Source organism: Ammospiza nelsoni, chromosome 21, assembly GCF_027579445.1.
Source record: "Ammospiza nelsoni isolate bAmmNel1 chromosome 21, bAmmNel1.pri, whole genome shotgun sequence".
Classification (NCBI taxonomy): domain Eukaryota; kingdom Metazoa; phylum Chordata; class Aves; order Passeriformes; family Passerellidae; genus Ammospiza; species Ammospiza nelsoni.
This window is the reverse complement of record NC_080653.1, coordinates 6,732,064-6,760,020: the sequence shown is the minus strand read 5'-3', so window position 1 is coordinate 6,760,020 and position 27,957 is coordinate 6,732,064. Positions and strand designations below refer to the sequence as shown.

Genomic DNA, 27,957 nt, shown 5'->3' with positions numbered 1-27,957 from the left:
CTAAAAATTATCCCCAAACATCTTTATTTTTAATATTTCCTAACATAACTACCTATACTGATACCTATTGCAATACCTAAAAGTGGTCCGGGGTAAATCCTTAAAGCAAATAAAATTTATCGTGATAAATAAGAATGATACCATTGTTTTATATTACACTATTATAATTATTAATAATCTATAATATTAATAATGTAATATTAATTATTAATAATGTAATACGAATTATTAATAATTAGTATTATTAATGGTAATACTATGGCGATATTTCCACGAGGATAATGTGGGCTCTGGTGGAGCTGTTTACTGTCCCTGACAGCTGGGCAAGCTGGGAGAAAACCTTCCCTAAATATTCTGCATTCAAATAAATTAATTATTAAAAATAAATTAGTAATTCTGCTTTAAAATACCTGGGTGAAAAATATTCCCTAAAATTGCTTTGGGAATGTAAAACTTCAGCAGTCCCATGAGGGTCTGAAAGGTCAGAAACTCCAAAATGACAGCACTGAATTAATAAGTGATAATCATAATTTATGATCCAGCATTTCCTGCAAAATATCTTCTTACCAAAGGAAATAAATGCAGGAGTTCCCATGCAAAGAAATATTTTACAATAAAAGATCCAACCTGAAGAGCTGCAGAGTCTTTATTTTCAGTGATAATGAGCTAACAGCAGGAAAAATAAAGAAAATTTCTGACACTGTGACTGAGGGCACAGCACAGCACCTGTATTTTAAATCACTTTAAGGAATAATATTTCCTTTAAAGTCTCTGCTTTACTGTTTTTTGCAGCATTGGGGTCTCACCCAAACTTTCTGAGTGCCTCTGAGATTACTCCAAGGTGTGGAAATCCATTTTTCCTGACTCATTTACTCAAATTTTGAGTACATGTTTCAAATTTACTCACATCAAATTTACTCAAATCAAATTGACTCAAATCCACCTTTCCTGACTAATTTATTCCAAGCATCCCCACTTTGGTGCCTTAATTACAAGATGGCACATGAAAAAAAGATATTTAGTCACAAAATCCTTCCCAAATGCTGCATCACTCAAATGACTTCTCTGCAAAGAAAATAAAAATAAACATTGGTACCCAGCCTAGAACTTGCAGGGCACTTGAGAACTGATGGAAATAGAAAGAGATATTTGAAATTGATAAGAAATTGGTGGAGATTCTCCCAACTCAGAGGATGCAGGAGCAGCCATGAATCATTCATGGAATAACAAAAGGTGAGGAGGGGTTTAGGGACTCTTTAACCAGGGCAGAACTTTATTTAAACACTCTCATTTACACAACAGCTGCAAATTTGCTTCCCCCACCCCTCCCTGGGGACAAACCTGGAGATCAGAATCAGCACCTAAATAAAGGAAATAAATCCCAGGATTATTTACTAAGCGATTTGGGTGGTGACACACGGAATAATTTGATTTTTTGCTGTTGTTTTGAGCACCCCAGCGCTGCAGCTGCTTCTGTGGACACCAGGGGTGGTGCATAGTTCATAAAAAGGCCAAAAATGCCAGAAAAAGGAGAAATCACAGTCGTGGTCTGAAGTTATTGCAGTGCAGATTTAACAGAAGCCTCAGTGAATGGGAATGAAGCGTCAGGTTTGTGTTTTCCTCCTCATGGCAAGAATTAAACCTGGCTTAAAAAGCAGCTCCAGCTGAGCTTTGTGTTTGGGATCTCAGGAGCTGCAAGAGATTTCCAAATGACACAGAAAAAGTTTCCAAGTTCTGTTTAAGAGGTTGTGGGGTGAGCTCCTCTTTTTCACCCCAATCTGAATTTTAGTGGTTTTTAGTGACACAAAAAGCCATTCAAGGTGCTGAAGGGGTCGCTGAAGAGCAGAAGGTTGATATTTCATGGAAATAAAGTGCATTTTTCTGCTCCTTCTAAAAAGCAACCTCAAATTATATGAATTTATTTATTTATTTATTTATTTTCCCCAGGATTGTCAAAAAAGCAACCAAAATTCATCCCACTGATGGAAGTGACCAGGAGAGAGAGAGACACTTTTGGAGCAACTCTTTCATGGTCTCTTTCCTCTCCCCTTTTTTGTTCCACATTCTGCAGTTTTTAATACAAATATTTCCTCCTATTCCTGAAATATTTTCAATTTCTGGCCCCCACACAGTAAAATCAGCACTTTGTGCACCACTCAAGGCTACCAGGTGTTCTGACAGAGCATTTAAATGAAGAAATGGCATCTTTTAAATAATTTTTTTTAACAAAGCAGATTAAGATGATTTCTCAAGTTTGCAAATCACAACTTCTCCCCTCCAGGTTATCCAAACTCCAACAGCATTTTTGCCTTTTTACTGCAAGATGGTGGAACTAAAAGGTGCTAAAATGAATATTTTGAGAACATTTTCACTCACACACGAGCTCATGCACAGTTGGGACATTAGATTTGAAATCTATTTACAATTTTACATATTTTACAATATATAATTCATCTTTACAGCTACAGAATAAGTTCAGACTAACATTGGTTTTTTTTTTTTTCTGCTGGAACTTGGCTTCAAGTTAAACTGATTATTAAAAACAATTAAGTGCATGCTTAGAAGGGAACTTTCAGGAGAGATGTCAATGGACTAGCGTTGCTTAAAAATTACACCAGTTTGTGTAGAAAATCGAAATTCAGTTCAAAAAACCCACCAAAGCCTAAGAGAAACCTACAGGACTAAAATAAATACAATTCATTCCACTTAACCAAAAAAAAAAAAAAACCAAACCCCAAACCAAAAGTACCTTTAAAAATGTACTGATTTAAGCTCTTTAAGATTTAAATTTCCTTTCCTTCCCAGCTAGCTGAGGAGAATTACCCTGCATAGACCTGAGGCTGCAGGGGTGGGGGCAGCTTATCATTCTCCACATTTTCAGAGTCAATGGCTGCTAAGGCTTGGCTTTTTGCTTTGATTTCTAAGGGATATTTCTCCACAATATCCTCCACCTCCTTGGTGATGCCATCAGTCCAATCAATGAGGTCTTTCTCCAATTTCTTGGCTTCACTGACAATTCTTTCCTGTCTCTCATTCAACTGAGAGAGGAGGTCTAAGCTTTTGCACATCTGCTTCACCCCCAGGCACACATCTGGGGAGAAGCTGTCAGACTCCTGCTTTTTTGGGGAGGTCTGGCCACTCATGAAACGATCAAAATCTTCCTGGCTCAGGTTTAGGGACTGAGCATCCAGTTTTTCAATGAAGGCCACAGCACAGCACTGCAAACAAAGCACAGAGAGCATCACTGCAAGAATCACCACACACCGAAATGTTTTACACTCAGAAAATGTTTGACACTGTTTTACGAAGGGAAGAAGGGCAAAAGAAGGGCAAAAGAAGGGCAAAAGAAGGGCAAAAGAAGGGCAAAAGAAGGGCAAAAGAAGGGCAAAAGAAGGGCAAAAGAAGGGCAAAAGAAGGGCAAAAGAAGGGCAAAAGAAGGGCAAAAGAAGGGGAGAATATACAATATAACAGAAAATGTTTTCTACATTTACAGAAAATGTTACAACATTTACTATTCCTTTCCCTCTTCTTACACCAGCAACTAATTGTTGGTGGAATTTACGTTTACACACTGGAATTTCTGTTTATGAATTGGAATTTAGGTTTACACATTGGAATTTCTATTTACAAATTGGAATTCAGGCTTACACACTGGAATTTATATTCATGAATTGGAATTCAGGTTTACCCACTGGAATTCAGGTTTACCCACTGGAATTCAGCTTTACCCACTGGAATTCAGCTTTACCCACTGGAATTCAGCTTTACCCACTGGAATTCAGCTTTACCCACTGGAATTCAGGTTCATGAATTGGAATTTAGATTTACGAATTGGAGCTTAGGTTCACGAATGTGAATTTATATTTATGAATTTGAATTTATGCCCTTTGCTGGCAACTCCTACCTCCAGCTAAAAGCCCAACCTTGCTGTCCAAGCCCCCCTTCCCTGGTGCACTCACCAGGTTGGTGAAATAATATCCATCCTCCCCAGTCATCAGCCTGCTGGGATTGCAGAAGCGAGTGATGTACTGGATGTTGGACTGCAGCCGTGGGGGGTTCCCCTTGAGCACGATGTAAATCAGGGTGGGCAGGAAATCATCAGCAGAGGCTGGCTCATTTTTGGTGATTTTGATGGCATTGAAGATGTGCTTGCTGCACTTGGTGATGCAGGCCAGCTTGTCCCGAGGGACACGCTTGGAGTCCATCTCGATGATGTCTGGGAGGGGAAAAAAAATCCTGGAATTATTTCAATTGTAATGATCAGGCAATGAATAAGCAGGATTTGCTGGGTGATATTCAGGGAAATAAAGTGCATTTTTCTGCTCCTGATCCTTCTAAAAAGCAAGCTCAAATTATATGAATTAATTTAAAGTTATATGCATTAATTTTAAAATATGCAAGTTTATTTAAAACTAGGGGATTTCACTCCAAAAACCTGGGGGATTTCACTCCAATAAACTGGGGGATTTCACTCCAAAAACCTGGGGGATTTCACCCCAAAAAACCTGGGGGATTTCACCCAAAAAAACCTGGGGGATTTCACCCCAAAAAAACCTGGGGGATTTCACCCCAAAAAAACTGGGGGATTTCACCCCAAAAAAACTGGGGGATTTCACCCCAAAAAAACTGGGGGATTTCACCCCAAAACCCTGGGCGATTTCACTCCAAAAACCTGGGTAATTTCACTCCAAAACCCTGGGCAATTTCACTCCAAAAACCTGGGTAATTTCACTCCAAAAAAGTGGGCAATTTCACCCCAAAAACCTGGGCGATTTCACTCAAAACTACATGAATTTACTTAAAACTACGTGAATTTACTTAAAATTTTTAATTTAATTTAAATTATACAATTTATTTTAAAATTATATTATTTTAAATTACATGAATTTTTAAAAATTAATTTATTGCATCATTTATTGCATTTATTGCATCATTTCTGTCTGTGGGGAAGTGTTTTAAGTAGATCAGTTAATTCTAAGCACTTCAGTGTGGAAATTATCCCTGCTCCACAGCTGAAATTCCAAACTCCTGCACATTTAACAGACCCACCTTTGTGATCACAGCAAAAACCATCTCAATAAGGAAGAGAGGTGAGATTGAAAGCTGTAAATCCAGAATTGATCACTCACAAACCTGTGATTGCCTTTACAACCATGTCAGAGACCTCTGGGATCTCCTCACTGACAGGAACACAGAGCATCTGGGGAGTCACCCAGTGCAGAGCCCTGCAACAGGAGAAAAAGGAGTTGAGGGTTAAGGAGTGAAGGTAAAAAGGAGAAAAAAGGGTTAAAAAACTCTCAGTGCCACTCACAGGCAGGGGTTTGAAACCTGAACTCAGGGCAAAGGAATGCTTTGTGTCACTGAGCCATTATTCCAGCCACAAACCAGTTTATTCCACTGATGTCATTTATTTTCACAGAAAGCACTTCCTTTTTTTAAAAATTATTTTTGGCAGTGATTTAATAAGAGCTAATTTTCCCAGTGTAGTGGTTGTCATTATCCCACCTATTCATTCTTTCTGTATTTTTAATAAAAAGCTTTGAACCCTTAACAAGCCATTTTTCTGTGCACAGCACAAAGTTTTTAACATGGTTGATTCAGAGCTCATTTAGAAAATTAGGAATTACTCAATTAATTTTCCTTTCAAGCCTTACCTGATCCTCTTTTGGACAGCAAGGTCTTTCTTCTCATCATCAGTTGTCTCAGGGCAAAAAACATATTTATACTGGCGAGTCATGATGTATTTCTCAACCTCATCCATTGCCTTCTCCACTTTTTCAGGGGGCACTGAAAGGAACAAATCCCACACATTAAATATTCCAGGGCTCTTTGCAAGGTTTAATCCCAATATCAGCAAATTAAGGTTACTCATTCAAGGCAACCTGAGTTCATAAATGGATATAATACATCCATTATAATATATATAAAAAATAAGAAATATATGTGTGCATATATATATAGTAAGAATTATAATACATATATATTATTAGAAATTTAATAAAATATAATACAATAAAGATAATAAATAAAATAAAAAATTAAAAATAAAAAAAAATTTAAAGATAAATTAAAAAATGGGAAAGGAAAAGGGAAAGGAAAAGGGAAAGGAAAAGGGAAAGGAAAAGGGAAAGGAAAAGGGAAAGGAAAAGGGAAAGGAAAAGGGAAAGGAAAAGGGAAAGGAAAAGGGAAAGGAAAAGGGAAAGGAAAAGGGAAAGGAAAAGGGAAAGGAAAAGGGAAAGGAAAAGGGAAAGGAAAAGGGAAAGGAAAAGGGAAAGGAAAAGGGAAAGGAAAAGGGAAAGGAAAAGGGAAAGGAAAAGGGAAAGGAAAAGGGAAAGGAAAAGGGAAAGGAAAAGGGAAAGGAAAAGGGAAAGGAAAAGGGAAAGGAAAAGGGAAAGGAAAAGGGAAAGGAAAAGGGAAAGGAAAAGGGAAAGGAAAAGGGAAAGGAAAAGGGAAAGGAAAAGGGAAAGGAAAAGGGAAAGGAAAAGGGAAAGGAAAAGGGAAAGGAAAAGGGAAAGGAAAAGGGAAAGGAAAAGGGAAAGGAAAAGGGAAAGGAAAAGGGAAAGGAAAAGGGAAAGGAAAAGGGAAAGGAAAAGGGAAAGGAAAAGGGAAAGGAAAAGGGAAAGGAAAAGGGAAAGGAAAAGGGAAAGGAAAAGGGAAAGGAAAAGGGAAAGGAAAAGGGAAAGGAAAAGGGAAAGGAAAAGGGAAAGGAAAAGGGAAAGGAAAAGGGAAAGGAAAAGGGAAAGGAAAAGGGAAAGGAAAAGGGAAAGGAAAAGGGAAAGGAAAAGGGAAAGGAAAAGGGAAAGGAAAAGGGAAAGGAAAAGGGAAAGGAAAAGGGAAAGGAAAAGGGAAAGGAAAAGGGAAAGGAAAAGAGAAAAGCATTTCTGAAGCTTTTCTTGCACTGAAAATTCAATTTAGTTTTACATCATTGCTTTTGGAAGAGGAAGGTGAAAGAAGCTGGTACCTTTCCAACGTGTCTGCAGCCTGTCTGCCACATTTTGGTAAAAGTCCTGGGCACACTCAGATTGTTCCTCAATGCTCAAATCCTGCAGGAGAACAGAACAGGGAGTAAGTGTGAAGGGCTGGCAGCAAACCTCATGTTTTCGTTTGGTTTAAGGCAATTGTCCAGCTGCAGTAACAGTCTGAGAATGCAGAGGTGTCAGCAGAGGTGTTCAGAGTGGCTCAGTTTTAGTTACAAACAGGAGAAGGCAACACTGGCTCTTTAATGTGTGAAAAATAAATGGATATTAGCACAGGTGCAATGGCTTTTTCCTCTGGGAGCACTGACAGAATAACTCAGACTAAACAAAATGTTTGTCCCTGTTTAACCCCTGATTTTTCCCCTGATTTTTTAAAAAGATATTTTATAATCTATAAAACCCCCAATAACAAAAATTATTTGAAATAACATCTCTACAGCACATTTCTGATGATAAAGTTACTGTTAAATATATTTACAGTGGTATTTGTGAAGCAACACTGGACTTTGCTAACTGAGCACCAGAAGAACATAAAATTAATTTAATTAAGGCAATTTTCATCATTAAATTAAACCAAACATTAAAAAAAGTGAGGGAACAATTTGATTTCTGAATTCTTTAAGGCCAAAAACCAGACATTTTCCTGTACACAGGTGTCAGCTCTTGCTGAAACTGGATTTTAGGCCAGGTTTATGTGTAGTAAAAAAATCCCAAGTTTTGCGAAGGCTGAAGTAGGAAATGAGAACTCAAATATAAACCCAATCTGTTCTCACAAACTCTGTGCTCAGAATAAACAGATCCAAAAAAAGGAAATAAAAGTTCAAGAAGAATTTAAAACAGAGGGAATTTAAGATTCCATGAGAACTCAGGAGATAATTTGGAACTAAACAGCAAAGGGAGAAGAAGAGGGGAATAAAAATCGTGCTGAATTCTGACTGATTCCAACCATAGGTGGCACCACAGACTAATATTTTAAGAATATTGATTTTTTTAAAATGGAAAATGAAGGTAACACTTATTTAATATTAAAAACAAGCAGCACAGTGAAGGATATAAGGAGATGCTGAATTATCTTTAGAAATTTTTAGTCTTAATTTGTGTCACCCTTGAAGTGTCCCAGGCCAGGCTGGGGTTTGGAGCCACCTGGCACTGTGGAAGGTGTCCCTGCTCAGATCATCTTTAATTCCTTTCAACCCAAACCACCCTGTGAGATCTAAAACCTCACCAAGTGATATCTTAGGTCATTTCCACAATCATATCAATGTAGAATATTGCTGGACAGACCCATTTATGTGGGATTTAGTCAGGACTCATTTATCTGGGCTGCTCTGGGGTTAGCAGCATCCTTTGGTCCCACACTACCAAGAAAAGGCACCCAGATCTTATTTTGATTAATCTGAAGGCTCCTGCCCCACTCCAGAAAATCCAAACTTGTTGCGGTGTGTCCTAAGCTTCCGAGTCCCTTCCCCAGGTGTGCCAATGTGGGATCTCAGCACCTCAGGACTGAGGTGCAGAGTGGCCGAGACCACCCTTGGGGGGCTCGGGAGTCCTGGAATGTTGCCAGAAGTGTCTGGTGGCTGCACTTTGATCCTGCACAGGAGACGACACCTGTGTGAGGATGGGAGGATTTTACTGGGTGAATGGTGAAGGGATAAGTTAGTTAAAGTGTAAAACACAGGGTTTAGGATTTTGGTACAGGGGGGTCTAAAGAAGTAAGATGGAGGAATTGGGGCATGTCCTGTTCTTCTTCTTCTTCTTCTTGGCCTCCATCTTCTGTGGTGATGGTGGCACTTTGGGATTGGTTATTACTAGAAGTGCATTGGTTAATAAGGGTAGAAGGTATTGGGGAAAAATTATAAATATTGTACACGTAACTTCGGGTATAAAGATAAGTGACCGCCCCGGGGGCTTGCAGCGTGCTCATGGCTGACTTGCTGTGCAGACCTCTGTTGGGCTGAAAGAAAATCTTTTAGATAAACAATTAATAAACACCGAGTCCGAGACAAGATCAGAAGTCTCTCCTCGTCCTTTGAAGCGTCGGCTCTTCAAGGCCATCCCTGGGCCTTTCCAGGCCACCTAGACAGCACAGAAAACTTACATGCCAATACCCCCCTCTCCCTTCCCCCTCGCCCCTCGCTGAGTGAGTCCTGTCAATCAGCTTGGTCAAGTTCAAAGGATGCCCCTCAGGCCTGGGGGTCATTGGCCTGTCTGGGTGTCCCTCGTCCCTTGAGACCCTGCCCCTTCCACCTGGTTGGTGCTCATCTGTCCCCGAGCTTAAACAGGTGATCAGGCCATGCGGTCGGGATTCTGTTGGGGCAGTTGCTCACATTCAGACCTCTGTAACCATGGAATAAACCCCTGGATATAAACCCTCCAGCAGAATCTATCTCCTTTTCTCTTCACCATCACCTGAAGCCTTCCTCCTGAGGTAAATGGAGTTCCTAACAAGCCTGGGCTTGTTCAGTGCCCAGCTGCAACCTCCAGCAAGCCAAGGGATCTCTGGGGTGACACACCGCAGCTGCTGCCTTTGGCCCGGCAGCGAGGGCCAGACTGGCCCAGGCACAATCCAACTGGTAATACTGGGATCCATATTGCAATGGCCAGTATCTAACTGGCCAGTATCAGAAATGGAGTGGCCAGCAGGAGCATAGAGGTCATTCTTCCCCTGTACTCGGCACTGGTGAGGCCTCACTTGGAGTACTGTATCCAGTTCTGGGCCCCTCACTTTAGGAGGGACATCGAGTTACTTGAGCGTGTCCAGAGGAGGGCAACGAGACTAATAAGGGGCTTGGAGCACAAGCCATACGAAGAGCGACTGAGGGAGCTGGGGTTGTTCAGCCTGGAGAAAAGGAGACTCAGGGGTGACCTCATCACTCTCTACAACTTCCTGAAGGGTGGCTGTGGTGAGCTGGGGGTCGGTCTCTTTCTCCGGGCGACAACAGATAGAACAAGAGGACACAGTCTCAAGCTGCGTCAAGCGAGATGTAAGTTAGAATTAAGAAGGAAATATTTCACAGAAAAAGTGGTCAGATACTGGAATAATTTACCCAGTGAGGTGGTGGAGTCATCATCCCTTGAAGAATTCAAAAAAAGACTGGATGTGGCACTTGTTGCCATGATCTAGTGAACAGTTAGAACATCGGCTGGACTTGATGATCTTATAGGTCTCTTCCAGCCTTGAACTTCTGTGATTCTGTGATTCTGTAACCCAAACTGCTGGAAGAAGTGCAGCATTTCCTCCCTCTCCCAAATTGCCCCATTTTATTGAGACAAGACCATTCAGAGCTCACCCTTTTATGGCTCATGGTGTCCAAGAAGAGTTTGCATTGCTTGTAGATGTCCTGGCCAGGTTTCTGGTAGGTCCTGATGAAGTCGATGAACTCCTTGGACACTCGGTCTGTCTCGAGGCTGGCCTGCCTGTGGATGGCAGGGCTGGGAGCCTTGGCCTCCTGGAGCTCTGCTGCCAAAATTCAGGGCACACAGATCAGGATTTTACACTGATGGGTAAGGTCAGAAAGATTTTATCATTTCGAGTGACTTTTTATAGTAATTCTATTAATTTAATATATTAAATTCTACTGTTTTCTATATTAAATTCTATATTTTTTACCTTTTTTTACATTGATGGATACTTGCAGAAAGGCTTTATCATTTCCGGTCACTTTTTATATTAATTATATTAATTATATATATAATTATTATAATTAATTCTATTATTATTATAAAAATATATTGATATATTTAATTAATATAATTATATTAATTTAACATATTAAATTCTATTACATTCTATAGTAAATTCTGTATTTTTAGTTTTTTACACTGATGGATACTTGCAGAAAGGTTTCCTCATTTCCCGTCACTTTTTATATTACTTATATAATTTAATATAGTAAATTAATATAAGTCTATTAATTTACTATATTAAATTCTACTGTAATCTATATTAAATTCTATATTTTTAACCTTTTTTTACACTGATGGATACTTGCAGAAAGGTTTTATCACTTCCAGTCACTTTTTATATTAATTCTATTAACATAATAAATTCTATTACACTCTATATTAAATTCTGTGTTTTTTAAATTGATGGATAATTGCAGAAAAGTATAATAATTTTGAGTCACTTTTAATATTAATTACATTACTTTAATACATTAAATTAATTAATATATTAAAATAATATCATTAATTGTATTAATTTAATATATTAAATTATATTCTGTTCTATATTAAATTCTATATTTTAAGTTTTTTTACACTGATGGATAATTACAGAAAGGTTTTATAATTTCCAGTCACTTTTTTATATTAATTATATTAATTTAACATATTAAATAAATTAATATATTAAATTAATATAATTAATTTAATATATTAATATATTGAATTAATATATTAAAATATTATAATTATACTCTATATTAAATTCTAATTTTTTACTCTGATGGATAATTGCAGAAAAGTATAATAATTTTGAGTCACTTTTAATAGTAATTATATTACTTTAATACATTAAATTAATTAATATATTAAAATAATTAATATTAATTTAATATATTAAATTCTACTGTATTCTATATTAAATTCTATATTTTTTACAGTTTTTTTGTAAACTGATGGATAACTGCAGAATGGTTTTATCATTTCCAGTCACTTAAAATATTAATTATATTAATGTATTACATTAAGATATTAAAATAATATCATTAATTATATTAATTTAATATATTAAAGTCAGCATTTTTCAATTTTTTACGCTGATGGATAACTGCAAAAAAGTTTTATAATTTCCAGTCACTTTAAATATTAGTTATATTAATTTAATATATTAAATATATTAAATTCTATTATATTCTATATTAAATTCAATATTTTTTACAAATTTTTTCCAGGTTTTTGACACTGATTGATAATTGCAGAAAGCTTTATCATTTCCAAATGTGCAAATTGGTCATTTGTAGTTGTGTAAATGTGAATTGCAAATGAGGAATTGTGTAAATTGTATTTCTCAAGGTTTGCCAGGGAAATGCTGGATGTAATAATAAGAATAATGATAAAAATATATAATGATTCTAATAACAATAATAACGATGATGATAACGATAATGATAAAGATGATGGTAACGATAATAACGATAACGATGATAACGATAACGATGATAACGATGATAACGATAACGATGATAACGATAACGATGATAACGATAACGATGATGATAATAATAGCGATAATGATAATAACGATAATGATAATAACGATAATGATAATAACGATAATGATAATAACGATAATAATAATAACTATAATAATAACGATAATAATAATGATTATAATAACAATAATAATAACCATAATAATAACCATAATAACGATAATAATAACCATAATAATGATAATAATAACCATAATAATAACAACGATAATAATAACCATAATAACGATAATAATAACGATAATAATAACCATAATAACCATAATAATAACGATAATAATAACGATAATAATGATAATAATAACCATAATAATAACAACTATAATAATAACCATAATAACCATAATAACAACGATAATAATAACCATAATAACGATAATAATAACGATAATAATAACCATAATAACCATAATAATAACGATAATAATAACGATAATAACGATAATAATAATAATAATAATAATAATAATAATAATAATAATAATAATAATAATAATAATAATAATAATAATAATGCTTTTTTCCACAAAATAATCTGATTTTCCAAGTTCCAAGCTCACTGTGCTGCTGCAGTACCTTCACCCACCTTTCAGCTTGCCAGCCAGCGCTGTTGGAAATGGAGGGATTGAACAGAGGTGGTGGAAATGAACGTGGTGAGAGGCAAGCAGAGAGACAGAAAACATGAAAATATTCATGGTCAGCACCAGACAAACAGGGCTTTAACCTGAAACCACCTCACATGCACAGAAATGCTGCTTCCAACCAGCATGCACAATCCAAAGGGAAAAGAAAGAAATGGGATTGATGTGTTGAAGTTGGTGTGATTTGGATTTGAGGGAGCTCAGTGGGGTTTTTCTGGTTGTTCTGTGTTTCTGAAGAGTTCAAGCACCACAGAAAATCCCAAGTTGTGTCACCCAGGGAGCTCCAAACTCCTCTGAGCAGAGCCCACACTCAGCACAGGGAGTGACCTGGGCAGGCACCACCAGAGCACCTCTGGTATTTCAGTGCCCAGAACAGGAGAGGTTACGCAAATATTGAAATTCCAACTGCAGCAATTGAGACAGAGAGTGCAAACCCAACTCCTTTCCAGCTACTCAGGGACATTTCCAGAGGGGATTTCTTTCCATTGCCTTTACAATTCACTCCATGCACCCCAAACCCTCCACAGGATTCCAGCTGAAGGGTGGCCATTAATTAAATTTGTCATTAGAGAAGCACAAAGCTTATTTGGAAATAATAAACCAAGAAAAGGGCAGAATTATCAGCTATTTCTTCCACGATTAATCACTAATCTCATTTCACAGCACAGCTGAAGGTTTATTTACTTACTTCAACAATGAGTTCACTCTTTTATAAAAATAATGAGCCTCATTTTACTGTATGACCTTAAGCAATGTGAATATTATTTTTTCAGTCACAAATTCAAACTAGATTGCTGTTTAGTGACTAGAGAGATGTAGTCAACTGAGGCAGATTAATATTAAGTATTAAAAAGTGAATGTTAATTAGAATGAACTGTCTTTTAGTGAGTTACACGAAGAATTATTGTAGTTGCAGATTCTCTAATCTCTGAGCTGAAATCCTGTTTTAAGGAAAATTAATCTGTACTGATTATCAAGTGCTGCAGGAATAAATGAACTTCCAGCAATAAAATATCCTCAGGTTTGTCCTGTGTTCTCAGAGAATTCAATCCAACTAAAAAGAAGCTGATCACAGCCAAGAAATTCCAACAAGTTAAAGAGAGGAAAATGCCAAAATGCCAGGAGCAAGCATGGGAAGAGTGAAGGAAGGACCAGCTTCACAAAAATAAACATAATTAATATTTCACTCTTTCTAGAGGAAAACCACTTGTCACAGCAGACCAGGAGCACTCCAGGATTCACTATGGTTGTGCCATGGAGTCCAAGCATGGATGTGAACAGGAATTGTCCCCAACTCTGTCACACACAGCCCTTCATCACCTTCCTGGAATCATTAATAAACATTGCACATTTCTTTAGCCAGCACAACGAGTCAGGACTGCAAACAATTCCTGGAGGAGGAGCTCTAAAAGCTGTTTGGTGTCCTTTTGGTTTAAGTGAAATCAGTGTCTCCTCTTGATGGGAAATTTTCTTCTTGGTTTATATAACAAATATCTGGAGATGTTTTGAGAATGCCAAAGTTCTTGAAGTGGTTTCAACTCATAATAATCAGATTTGTAACAGCAACCTGATTTTTTTAAAAATAAAAACACAAAGCAGCAAAAGATCCAGCTAATTCTTACAAAATTCTTGTTTTGTTGATCCTAATCCTGAAGTGGAGCTCAAAGAAGCTTCAGCTTTACATTTGTGGCTCCCTTCTAAAAAGCAAAGGATTGGTTTAGAGATTCAACACCACCTCAGGATGCTGGACTTGATTTTTTTTTTGCCATCTTCATGTTGAAGAGCACAAGTTACAACTGGCACAACCCTAGTTTGTGTTTAGCAAAGCCCAACTAAGAGCCAAGCTTACTAAAACCAGGCAGACAGCTCTCCCAGGCTGTGCTGCATTACCTTCAGAAGGGGAAGCCAGTTCCCAGGAGGGAGTAAAAATCTCCTTCAAATCCCTGAGAATGTTATCAGCATTCCTCTCCCTCCCCAGCTGTCCTTGCTTAGGGGTTTTCTCTTCAGCTGCTGAAATAAAAGGGCCAAAGCAAGCAGGGCACCAAGAGCAGGAGCATGGCAGGACAGGTGGTGAAGGGATAACAAAAAAAGAAAAGATGGAAAGTGAGAAAAATGAACATTAAAAACTAAAAAGGTTTAATGCAGGTGAATGAACGCCTTGTGTAGCAGCTGCTGTCATGCACCAGGACAACTCTAACCAGAAAAATGCTGAATTTCAAATAAAGAAAATGCATTGTCTCTAAGGTTAAGACAGATTAATGTTGCTTTTTCTTCTGGAATTCCTCCTCCAGAGCCCAGCATCTCCCAGCTTCTGCCTGTGTGAGCTTTGCTATGCCAAGCCAGCAGTGCCATTCATCATTCCTGCTTGTAACACATTCTGGAGAGCAAACACCCAACCTGATATTGCCAGCCCACACAAACACTGCCAGCCTCACTTTTATGTGCAGCTCAGGGCACCCTGCTCACACATCCCATTTTTCCTGCCAAACTGAGGCACCCTGGCAGCACCAGCTGACATTTCTCTCACTGTGAGTGTGATATTTCTGTCACACTCACACACAGCAGTTTGGGGTGACTGACAGGCAGCACCTTCTCTGCTGCTCTCTCTCTCTCCAGGAGGAATTCCCCTTGCAGCCCTAAATCCTGGTGTGACACCATGGCTGAGTCAGGAATTCCTCTGGAATGTGTGCCAGAGGAACAGGGAACTTCCTCTCAGCAGTGCAGTGCCAGCACCAGGAACACATTTCTGCTGTTCAGTGGTAAAATCACACAGAAACACAGGTTTAGCTCTATTTGACAGATTGTTTGCCATCACTCACATTTTTCTGTGTTTTCAGTAGCAATCACTCTCCAGAAGCATCACTAGTCCAACTTTTAAAAGTCAAAGCACAGAGCATTAATCTGTCTTTTAGAACAACACATCTGCCAAAAACTTTTCACTTTAAAATGCACAGAAGCATGAAAAGCAGAGTTACCCTTCTTAGCTCCTGCTCTGGAGGAAGCAGTGAAGAACTTCTTCACAGTAGTGACCTTTCTTGTTTTCTCATTGGTTTTCTTCTCCTCAAACTTGGAGAAGGTCAGGGACTGTGCCCCCTGGCTGCTCTGGCTGCTGGCATAGGCTTCCTCCTCCTCACGCTGGAGCCTGCAGGTGGGAAAACACAGGTCTGGTGTCATATTTTATGAAAAATCCTTTTGTTGGAATCTTTTCTCCTGAGAAGCTTCAGAAACAAAATGTAAACAATGATTATCTGCTGCTGTGGAATGCAATAGGTGAATCTTTGATTGGTCTCATGTCATTGTTTTTTAATTAATGGCCAATCACAGTCCAGCTGTCTTGGACTCTCTGGTCAGTCACAAGATTTTATTATCATTCCTCTCCTTCCTTTCTAACCTTCTGATGAAACCCTTTCTCTTTCTTTAGTATAGTTTTAATATGTAATTTTTCTTTTAATATACAATATATCATAAAATAATAAACCAGCCTTCTGAACATGGAGTCAACATTCTCATCTCTTCCCTCATCCTGGGACCCCTGTGAACCACCACAGTCTGGTTTAAGGGCTTAGAACCAAGGCAAAGGAGCTGATTTCCTGTGCAATCATTAATTACTCATTTTACATTTTAATTCTCCCCTCTGCCTATCTCCCTTCACTACAGGACACCCCCCTTTCCATGCAGAGGTAGAAGTGTGGAAAGCTCAGGGTTAAATAGTGAGGTGCAAAGAGAGATGATTGAGGTTTAAGCATGGTCAGCTTCCCCTGATGTCACACTCTGAGTTACCCAAAGGCACAGGGGGGATTTCCAGCAGGAAATTCATCCAGCAGCAGATTTATTCAGCAGATTCATTTTCAGCAGCAGATTCATTCCTTCCCCCCTGCCTCACACTGAGTTTCCCAACCTGTTGCCTCAGGCAGTCCTTCCCCGTCTGACAAAAGCAAAATACCCTGTCCCAGTCTCAGAAATATTTTGGGAAATAGATCATTGTTGTCACAATCTGCTTTGGTGATAAATATCTGCTTGAATGGATGAGGCAAAGTTTGAAAGAGCAAGTTTTTAATCTAAAGCAGAGGAGGGCAAACTCACCAACCCTGTACCCTTTTTTCCTCCTGAGCAGGAGGATTCAAATTGGTCACAGGATGCTGAGAGCTGAGGAATTGTCTTTAAACATCCCTCCAGCTCAGGATGGACCATCAATAGTCTGGGATCTGCAATCTCTTGAGGCAGGAATTGTATTTTATCAGTGCTGACAAACCTGTGCTCACTGCAACAAACAATCACAGCTTATCTGTGCCTTCAGTATCTCCCAGCTACTCATTAAAGAATTCCTTGAACACTCCACTTTGCTTTAGAGATGATCCAAGAGTGGCAGCATAAACATCTGCCCTAATAATAAAGTTGATATTAACTGTGCAAGACATTTATGGCAGAGCAAAACAATGACATGACCTCTGTGAAAACACACCTTCCATTTTCAGGGTCAAGCATTTATCACACGAGGAAAACTAGATTGGCTTGCAGAAAATAAGTGATTGGACAATTAAAAAAAAGCTTTGATGTTCTTGGGCTTAAGCCTGTAGTTGAAAAGAATGACCACAGAGAAGGCTAAAATCAGTTTTTAACCAGCAGCTGGAGTGTAAAACCATGGTGCAGGAAAGAAATAATTGCCATCTCCAGAGGGTATTGAATCAAAATTGTCTAACTGCTGATAGAAATACAGATTTGCATATGCAAATTAGGTCAAAGTATTCATGGGCAGCTTGGGCTCTGTTTAGATTTCTTCCCTCTCAGATTTTCTTTTCAAACCTCTTACACCAGAATGTCCTGAACATCCATCTTTGCACGAAAAGGAAGGAAAGGCCAAATTGGGGAATTTGTGATGAACCTGAGCCAGAAACAGGACCAGGAAAGAGGAGGCAGGAACAGAATTTGGAAGAGTCACTCTGAAGGAAGAAAACATCCATCATCTTTGCATCAAAAGGAAGGAAAGGTCAGATTGGGGGATTTGTGATGAACCTGAGCAAACAGGGCTGGGAAAGAGGAGGCAGGAACAGGATTTGGAAGAGTGACCCTGAAGGAAGGAAAGAAGGTTCTTTACCGCTCTGCCAGCTCCCAATCCTCTTGGATCTGCTTCTGCCTGGCCTTGTGGTATTCCTCCCTCCAGCACTTGGAGCAGAAGCCCTGCCAGGCAGGGTTGCCATAGTACCCACAGCCCTTCTTGCACAGCAGCTCCGACTGATCCACGTGGATCCCCCTGCGCTCCGACTTCAGGTTCATCTTCCTCCTGAGGAAGAGGAGAAGGGTTAAAATCACAAACCTGGCAGCAGCCTGCAGGAAATCATTGCTTCTGAGGGTTTGCCTTCAGAAAGGAGTCACCTGCTTGAATTATTGAACAGCTCCATAGCAACGGAATGAGGGGAGGGAGGGCACGGTTACATAACCAGGAGCCCCAAAGCCAGGGGACAAAGGGACATCTTGTAGGGCTGGGACCCTCACACAGGTCCAGAAAATGGTACAGGGAACTAGTGACAGTCCCACAGCCAGGGGACAAAGGCCCCAGACACACTTTGAAGGGCTGTGACCCTCACACAGGTCCAAAAAATGGCCCAGGGCAGCAGTGACAGTCCCACAGCCAGGGGACAAATTGCCAATGCACATCTTTGCAGTGACAGTCCCACAGCCAGGGCACAAATTGCCAATGCACATCTTTGCAGTGACAGTCCCACAGCCAGGGCACAAATTGCCAATGCACACCTTTGCAGTGACAGTCCCACAGCCAGGGGACAAAGCCCCAGGCTCTGCTCTCACCAGCACCTTGCTTTCAGAGCCAATACACAAAGCAATGGGGAAATAAACAGAAATAAAGTTCCAAAAAGCAGCAAAGGGAGCAGACACAATGCACTGTGTGAATGAATGAACAGAATGCATTCTGCCTGCACAGAGCCACTCTGGTGAGGCTTCAGGGCCCCTAAAGGGCCCTTGGGGAATCACAGCTGACCCCATTTCCCCAGGCTCTGCCAGGGTTAAAGTCCCTCCTGCACACAGAACAGCCCTGGGGGTTTATCTTTAGTGACTGCAACAAAAAAAGCAATGTTAAGGTGTGCATGTTCAAATATTGATATTTATTTTTCACTACTGACAAACAGGGAAATAGCAGAATTAGCACAGCAAGGTTTTGTCCAGTAAATGCAGCCCCTTTTCCTTCCTGCCATGTATGGAAAGCAAGAGGAAAAAGGGATTTTCTTAAACTGAAGAACATCAGTCAAAGACTCAGAGTTTTCTTCTGTTCCCCTGAAATTCCACCCCCAAACTCTTCTCTGGATCATCCAGCAAAGGATGGAATATGCACAAATGTCACTGAGAGTTCTCTACTCCAGGAAATTCCAGCTCTTTTCTTCCAAGCTCAGTTATCCCCTTAAAAAAGACTGATTATGTTTAACATTTCCCATTAATGTCATCAAGTTATTTTGAGCTAAGTAACAGGAAACACACAATTTTCTCTGAGGGGGGAACAAATTCAATATTCCATCTTATCTACGTAAGGATTAAGATTTCTCCCACTTTTCTATTTTTGAAAGAAATAATGAGTTGCTAAAAATAACCTAAAAATAGTTTCATTGTAGAGATGTGCATATTAAGGGAATCAATTTCTTGATGACATCATTTATAGCTACGTGTTCTCATTTTTATAGATGGGAGAGCAGCTGAATAATTTCTTTTTTTTTCCCCACTGAAAAGCCTGACAGACAACATTGTGCTGCTGCAGAACAAAATGGAAAAGAAATTAAATATTTGAGAGTTTTACTTCATTCCCATAGACAGAAATAACTGAGAAACATAAATATTTTGCTTTCACAAAAATTTTTTTGGTTTCATTTGCTGATTTCTCAAGGAAGGCTTGTGTGGGAGCTCCTGGCTGCCAACACCTCAGAGGTCAGAAATGAAATTTTCAGTGTGTGTCAGCTGCACAGCCTGGGCAGGAATTGCATTTTGGCAGCATCGGCACACTCAGGCCATTCCCAGAGCATCACTCGTGTCCTTGAGCAACAATTCTGAAAAGAAAGGGGAAGGAAAAGCCTGAAACTCTTCACTGATTCAGTTTCAAGAGCATTTCCTAAAAGCAGAAGCTGCAGCAGCATTTTGGTCAGAGACCTCAATTGCAGGTGGCTGTCCTAAAAAAAAATGCTGCAAATATTCATCAAATGTTTAATTGTTTAATTGCCACTGATGTGAAGCTGATCCATGCTTTCACTGGAAACCACAACAAATAAAAACATTCTCATACCACAAACTTCCCAGAAATGCCACAGGGATCTGTGTGAGGGAATAAAACCCTGTAAAATCCTGTCACCCACCAGAACAGACCCACCTGTCACAACCCCAGAACTGCAGCAATTCCAAGAATTCAGGTGTCTGTTCTTATTCAAAAGCACAACTCTGGAACTGCAATAACTACAATTACAACTTATAGTTACAACTCTGAAACTGCAGTAATCCCCAGAACTCAGGTGTCCTTTATTCAGTAAAATCCTGTCACCCACCAGAACAGAGTCACAACCCCAGAACTGCAATAATCCCAAGAATTCAGGTGTCTGTTCTTATTCAAAAGCACAACTCTGGAACTGCAATAACTATAATATAGTTACAACTCTGGAACTGCAATAATCCCAAGAATTCAGGTGTCCTTATTCAAAAGCACAACTCTGGAACTGCAATAATCCCAAGAATTCAAGTGTCTGTTCTTATTCAAAAGCACAACTCTGGAACTGCAATAACTATAATATAGTTACAACTCTGGAACTGCAATAATTCCAAGAATTCAGGTGTCTGTTCTTATTCAAAAGCACAACTCTGGAACTGCAATAGCTATAATATAGTTACAACTCAGGAACTGCAATAATCCCAAGAATTGAGGTATCTGTTCTTATTCAAAGCCCCATATTCTAGATTTAATTTGAAAATTAAAGGACAAATCAAACACCTGAAAGCACAGCATGGCTCTGCCACCAGAGGGGCACCAAAATCCCCTCTGTGCCCACAGAGCTGCAGCCCTGTGCACATGAAATGAAAAATGAATCCTGCTCAGTGGCCAGGGAGCTGCAGGCACAGCCCTGCCCTCCCTGAGTGTTTGCAGGGCCACCAGCCCAGCCTGGGGACAAAGGAGTCACCTGAGCACAGCAAGGAGTCACATGCTGCACACAGAGCTGACACTTCACACAGAAAAAGTCCTTGCAAACAAATAAAAAAAAAAAGTTTCTCAGCTGATTTCTGCAGGTCAGCATTAATATTGTAATGAGGAAACAGCTCAGGGTTTGAGAAAATGAATGTGAAAAAAAAATCAAATTATTTTTGGCAAGTAACTTAACGCCAAATCTTACATAATATTAATAAAATAATTTTTAATTAAAAAAGTTTAAATTATAATAGATAGTATTAAATATACACAATATATAATTATATAATAAAATATATATATTAGATTCTATCATAATACATTATATAGTAACATTATTACATATTAATATTACAATGTATTATATACAATATATAATAATTATTATATTATGTACAATATTAAAATATTGCATAATGATTGTTTCTATTCATAACATATTATTAATAATATTTATGCCATACATAGTATTCTTACAACATATTATATAACAATCTTATGTTATAAGAATACTATATGTTGCATAAATACTATTAATATTTTATATTATAATATATAATATATATAATATAACATATAATATATACTAATATTTTATATTATCACTATAGTTCTAATAATATAATTATATTTTATAATATATACTACATAATATATAACATATAACATATGTTATATGTTATATATACAATATATAACATATATATTATATAATATTTTTTATTATTTTTTATATATTTTGTATTTATAATTTATATATATAATTATATAATTTATATATAATTTATAATTATAAATTATAAAAGTTAATTTTATAATAACTATATAATTATAAAATTTTATTATTAACGAATAATTATATAATTATAATATACTATATATAGAAATAATATATTTTAATATATTTATAATTATAATATTACATAATAAAAACGTTTTGTTGGAATTGTAGAGTGCCCAAAATGCTTTTTCCCCCTTTCTCTGTTCCTTTCCCTCCCAGTCCCAAAGGTGACCATTGCTTACCCACAATCAGCTCCTGTGTTTGCACACTCACACCACACATTCTGCAGGGTCACATCTCTTATTTTCACTCATGGCCTGTTCAAAGCTGACTTCAGACATAATTGAAAGGAAAAAACCAAATTTGTTGTTTTTCTGGAGCTGGAGAGCAGCAAACTCCAAACACCTTTACACCACCTGCCCACTGAGAAATCAGAAAACCATAAGGAAGGTAACAATTTCCCACATTAAATGGAAAAAAATCGAATCCAGAATTTATCCACAATAAAATACCAGATGATCACAAATAACATTAACAAGTAAAAGCTGGAGAGAGGCTTTGCACCAAACACCCTCCTGGTCCCAGTTCCAGCACTTCAGGAGGCAGCACATCAACAATTTAACATCATTTAACATCTCTTCATGTGAATTCACCAGGGAAGGCAGGAATGACACCTCAAACACCACAGGACAGAATAAAAAACTTCTTTTGAGCGTTTCTGTGCCAGGACTGAACCTCATCACTCTTGAGTATCTGTGTTAATTAGCAACACCCCTTCCAAGAGTTCACAAAAACAATGGGCTCTCAGACTTGGTTGTTAATTTATAAAATGCTTTTACTTAATGTCACTTATTTGCAAGTAAATCTGCTGGTTTTCCCTTCTCCAGTGAAATGGGGAAATGGGAATCAGCCAACTCTTTTTTGTGATTTTTAAAGTGCACCTCACACACTGTGGGTGCTCCTGAGGGATGGATTTGGGATAATCCCAGCCTGGAAAGGTCCCCCTGCTGGCTGGGGACACCAAAATGCTCCCTGTCCTGCTGCCACAAGAATTCCCAGTTGGGAATGTCCAGATTATTCTTTATTTTCCCAAATTCTACTGAAATCAAAAGGAAATGAGGCCTCAGATTCCCATTAAATCAGATCTGCCTGCAGGGCTGCACATCAAAGCTCTCCAGTGACAGATCAGAGCTGCTCCAGATTTTTCAGAGCACCTCACAGCAGTTTTGTTATGATGAAAAAAAAAGCAAACCACCAAATCGCTGTGGTTTCATTCAAAATTAGCTTTCTATTGACTTGAATACAATTTATCCTGAAACTTTCAAATACATCTTCCTATAAACATTTCTTTTTGCTGTACCCACACTTACAGAATATTGTTTTCTTTTTATTCACCCATTTAGAGCAAACACCTTTTAAGAAGGGCAATACCAATTAATTCAAAATTAGCTTTCTGTTGGCTAATGCAATTTATCCTGAAGCTTTCAAATACATCTTCCTATAAACATTTTTGTTTCTGCACCCACACTTTGAGATTTTTTTTCCTTTTTTTTGACCTGTTTTGAGCAAACACCTTTCAGAAGGGCAATACCAACTTCACTTTCCCTGTCACACCTCTGGGACAACACAGACAGAGTTAAGGCACAGCAAACACCAATTTTGCTCCAAGGCCATTTTTGCCAGTGATCCATGAAGGGGACTGAAGGAGCAGCAATCATTCCTCCAGGACTTTCTGTAGCTCAATAACAGCAAAATAATAAAGTCTAATTTTCACACAGACCAAGCTACAAAATAACCAGAAAAATCCAAATTAAATGCATTAAATCAGGTGTTAGTCGCAGCATCCTCAGCTTCTATGGGTGGGGAAAAAAGGCTCCTCCAACCTGAATTAGAGCAAATTTAATGCACACATGAAAGACTAAACTCATGTAACACCTTCTTTTCAGCAAGGAACACAAGGAATCCTCCCAGCACTGCAGACACAGCTCTGGGTGAAAGATGCTTCAGGAGCAGCAGGGATTTACCACTCCAACACCCCCAGCCTGTTTTTCTGGTTCTTTTCCACCTCCCTGCCTTGCCAGGGATGGAGCAAAGTGATCTGAAGCTTTATTAGCAGTGCAGATCGTCAGGAGATCTCAGCTGGGTCATAAACTATTTATTAGGGCTGGATTGCTGAGGTCACCTTTGGAGAGCTGGCTGGAAAAGCTCAAATTCAAAGCTGAGCAGAAAGGGTCTTGCTCAATCAATCAATAAACACCTTCAGTAAGAGCTAATTGCAATCAATTTATAATTATTACAAGCTGTGAAGAACAGTTTTTAAGTAACTCCACAAACTAGCACTGGAAATTAAAGGAGTAGCTTTAATTCTATAATTGAAGTTCTATAAATGAGTTTCAGCATCGGTAACAACTTAATTAAATGTATCTAAAACCAGCAAACACTGGGAACAGGCAGCTTTGCTTTGGGTTGTGGCTGTTTTGGGTTTTTTTGCTGTTGTTGGTCTGGTTTTTTATTCCCTCTCTAAAATTAAGTTTTAAAATTAAAAAAATATCTTGGCACAAGCATCAGCAACAACCTTCAGCAGTCTTTTCACTGGGCTGAATTAAATGAGATTCAGCTCTTCAAAAGTCACCCCAGCCCTTCACGAACAACCTGAATTCCTCTCATTCAGAAACATCAAAGTGCCCCAAAGAATGCCCACAATGAACTCACTGCAACTCCCTGGCATTAATGGCCATTCCCAGAAATGGAATATTAAAGCAGAAAAAAAATAAGAAAAGCAGGGAGGCTCCAAACACACAATTCTTACAGGAACTGCTGCTGGGTCACATTTTACTGGTGCCTGAATACTCCATCTTAATTCAGAACAAGCCAACTTTAATCACTAAAAATAGATTTAGAAGGTAGGTTAGAAAGTGCATCAAAACTGAGGGGTGGAAGCAGTCAAGGTGTATTTTGTATTTTGCCAATGGAAAAGTGCCCTTAAAATGGATTTATTGCAAAGAATCACTGACTCAAACACCCCAAAATTCTGAAGAGCAGCAACCCAAGTGTTGAAAGAGTCGTGATTCGGGTGGAACCCCAAACACTCAGGCATGTAATTAGCAGCAGGGTAATTAACCATGAGCTAATTTCCTCCTAAGGAGAGGGTGGGGCAGGATGAGCTCAGGCTGGAGAACAGAAAACACAAAAGCCATTGGACAAGTTGGGGATTAGGCAAGAGGTCTGGGTGTTATCTCTGCAGTGCTCACACCTTCCATGTGCATCTCCCTTGCAATTACAGCATTCCAGCTCCAGCAGCTGGAGGACAAACAGTGCAGGGAAAACAGTCCCCAGAAAAGAAACAGCCATGAGCACCCACTTCAAACAAACCACAGAGCTGCTCCTGGCATTGGGAGGGAAATTGCAGCCACTGATGGAACCTCCAAAATCCTGCTGGCCGCAAGGCTGCAGCTCTGCATTTCCTCAGCTTGGAGTTGGGATTTCCCTTCAAATGTCAGCCCGGGCCCGGGGGCACAGGTTTGGGTTGTGACATCGGTGACCAACCAGGCTGTGTCTCACCACCTCCGTGTGACCCACAGCTGGGCTTTGAAGAGGTCACAGGAAACATCAAAAACTCTTTGTGCTGCTCCGCTGGGAGTTCAGGTCACAGGAAAGAGAATATCTGCTTAAACTGCTAAAATCCCCTCAGCAACAGGCTCCTACACACTATTTCCTGCCAACCACACTCACCTGGACACAGATGGGAATTAAGCTGCCTAAAACCTCAGAGAAAAACTTCAAAATGTTTTATAAACTTCATACTTGACTTGTTACAAGTGGCATCTTAACAGGATTTCACCAACAAGACTTCTAGGCCTAGTTTTAGATCACAAGTGGTTAATTATAAGGAAAAAAAAAAGACCCAACTGTAATTGGGGATTACACAGCAAGAAAAAAAGGAGCTGAGAAATGCTGTTCTAGCTTAAATAACACCACAGAACAAAATTAAATACCAGAATCATGGACTGTCTTCAAGCTTATAATCTGTTTGTTGTGTAAAGCAGTCTCAGGAATTGCTGTAATTGGCTTTATATCCTATTCTCCCTTTCTACTGGGTGTTGCTCTGGGCTTTTTCCTGGTCAGCAAAACATTCCAGTGAGATACAATTCTCCTCCTAATCCTCCCTGCTGCAAAAACCACTTGTGTAACCGTGTCCAGAAGGGCAGCACATCCAATTCCTGAGTTTCCCTGCTCCTGGAAAACACCTCACCCTTCTCTGCTGCTCTGGTTTGCCCATTAGTCTCACAAAAGTGTTGGGGAACTGGAAAACCAAAGGCAGCTCAGTGCAGCTCCCAAAGTCCTGGTGTGAGGAACCAAAAGTAGCTTCAAATGAGCCCAAACAACAAAATATGGCAAGTCAATCATGGATTTAAATCACAATTTCCACAATGCTTTTCACCTAAATTGTTCAGTGCTGCTAACTCCCAGCACTGGGCCCCACTCAGCCAAACAAAAAAACAATTTAATTTTACCTACAAAACCTTCTCAGCAGCCCATCCCAGCAGGATTTCAGACAGCACTGAGCCACCCCTGAGAGAATTCCTTTGGAAATTCAAGCACATCATTCATCTCCGAGGACCTCACACCCTGCCTGAGCCACTCCCTGCTTCAAGGGAACAACCTGAGCTCCACAGCAGCGACAAACACCCACAAAACCATCCAAAATGCAATGCTCAGCATCTTAAGTGCTCTCCAGACTTCACCTGGCTTCACTTTAAAGGACTTTGATCCTCAGCTGTGCAGTGAGAAGCCAGGCAGGGACAATACTTACAGGAAAAAAGCCAAAACCTCATTGATCCGCAAGGAACTCATCAGGGGAACAGGCTGGGGTGGGGGATTGTTGGTAAAGCTACCAGTGACACCTGCACCCTGTTAGCTACAGGCACAGAGCCACGGAATTAATTAAACACAGAGATAACAAAAATTAGCTTTAGGAGCTGCACATGGAGGAGGGCAAACACCCACAGCAGCACCGCTCAGCACCTTAAAAATGCTCTAAACTTCCCCCGGCTGGAGTTTAAAGGACTTTAATCCTCAGCCGGGCAGAGGCAATACTTACAAAAAAAAAGCCAAAAACTCCTTGATCCACAAGGAGCTCATGAGGAAAACAGGCTGGGGGGGCATGGTGGCAAAGCTGTCAGCGCCACCTGCACCCCGGTAACACCGGCACAGCCCCACAGAACGAACATTTACATGTACATCTCATAAAAATCACTTTTAGGAGGAGGAAGGCGGGTTGCCAAGTTCCCGCATATCCCGGTGTTTGTTTATCCCGGTGTTTATCCCGATCGCCGCCGCCCTGTGGGGCCCAGGGTCCCCTCGTCCAGGCCCAAGGCGGCAGCGGGGCCGGTGTGAAGCCCCTCGGGGGGCAGACACCGAGCCCCGACCCTCGGTTCCAGCTATAACCGGGGGGACGCGGCCGCCCCCGCTATCCCCGACCCCGCCGGGCCCTCACCCCGCGGCTCTCACCGGCTGCCCCGGGCGGCGGGGCCGGCCCGGCCGCTCCGCTGCGCTGCTGCCGCCGCCGCAGCCCCTCACAGCCCCGGCGCTGCTCGGGCCCTCCCTCAGCCCCTCCGGCCCTCCCTCGGCTCCGGCGGAAGGGCGGGCGGCACCTCCGGGGCGGGACCGAGCCCGGAAGGAAGCGGGGCCGGGCTGGGCGGAGCGGCGGCCGCAGGGCTGAGGGGCGGCGGGTGCCGTGATGGTGAGCGGGGCTGGCACAGGGCCGGGCTGGCACACGGCTGGGTTGCTGCTGTGACCGCGCCCACAGCCCCTCTCCTCTGTTTTTTGCTATGGAGCTCTCCCAGCTGGTGAATTCCCGCCCCGCAGCCTCCCTTCCTTCTCCAGAGCCCGCAGCAGCTCCGCAGGGCTCCAGGGCCCGGCCCTGGCCCCACACGAGCATCCCAGAGCTGCCTTGGGGAAATATAAAAATACAAAATACCCGCTGCTATTTCAAACTCCTCTTTGCGTGCTCAGTACCAGTGTTGTGTCCTGGCTTCTATCTCTTTTTCTTTTATTTTTTTTCTCTTTTTTCAGCACGGACATCCCACTGTGAGACAGGCAGCGCTTCAGCCGGACAGATGGACAGAAGGAAATTACTTCAGACCAAGGGGAAATCCTTCTGAACAGAGGC

The 27,957-nt window shown here is 40.0% G+C and overlaps 1 protein-coding gene across 5 annotated transcripts; it reads right to left on the bottom strand.

Annotated features, from left to right (window-relative positions):
• Window positions 1-1,255: 1,255 nt before the first annotated feature.
• On the bottom strand, window positions 1,256-27,413 carry RABGEF1 (RAB guanine nucleotide exchange factor 1). Of its 5 annotated transcripts, none has more exons than XM_059486799.1 (11): window positions 27,297-27,413; window positions 17,930-18,115; window positions 15,810-15,976; window positions 14,725-14,844; window positions 12,780-12,800; window positions 10,268-10,437; window positions 6,962-7,043; window positions 5,655-5,787; window positions 5,134-5,225; window positions 3,960-4,216; window positions 1,256-3,218 (listed from the first exon to the last, which is right to left on the bottom strand). In XM_059486799.1, exons 2-11 carry the CDS (start codon window positions 18,106-18,108, stop codon window positions 2,820-2,822), a joined length of 1,620 nt encoding a protein of 539 aa, XP_059342782.1. In that variant the 5' UTR covers window positions 18,109-18,115; window positions 27,297-27,413; the 3' UTR covers window positions 1,256-2,819. The 5 variants fall into 5 exon arrangements, with proteins under 5 accessions (XP_059342782.1, XP_059342781.1, XP_059342783.1 ...); XM_059486798.1 differs by lacking the exon at window positions 27,297-27,413 and adding an exon at window positions 26,887-26,905; XM_059486800.1 differs by lacking the exon at window positions 27,297-27,413 and adding an exon at window positions 22,028-22,108.
• Between the last annotated feature and the right edge of the window lie 544 nt (window positions 27,414-27,957).

Bases quoted from the DNA above. Each gene is read 5' to 3' on its own strand.
- RABGEF1 (XM_059486799.1), bottom strand. From the start codon at position 18,108: ATGAACCTGAAGTCGGAGCGCAGGGGGATCCACGTGGATCAGTCGGAG. The intron at 7,044-10,267 runs GTGAGCTCTGAA...GTTCTCCTGCAG, and splicing joins ACACCATGAGCCATAAAAGG to GATTTGAGCATTGAGGAACA. The intron at 5,226-5,654 runs GTAAGGCTTGAA...CTCCTGTTGCAG, and splicing joins GCTGTCCAAAAGAGGATCAG to GGCTCTGCACTGGGTGACTC.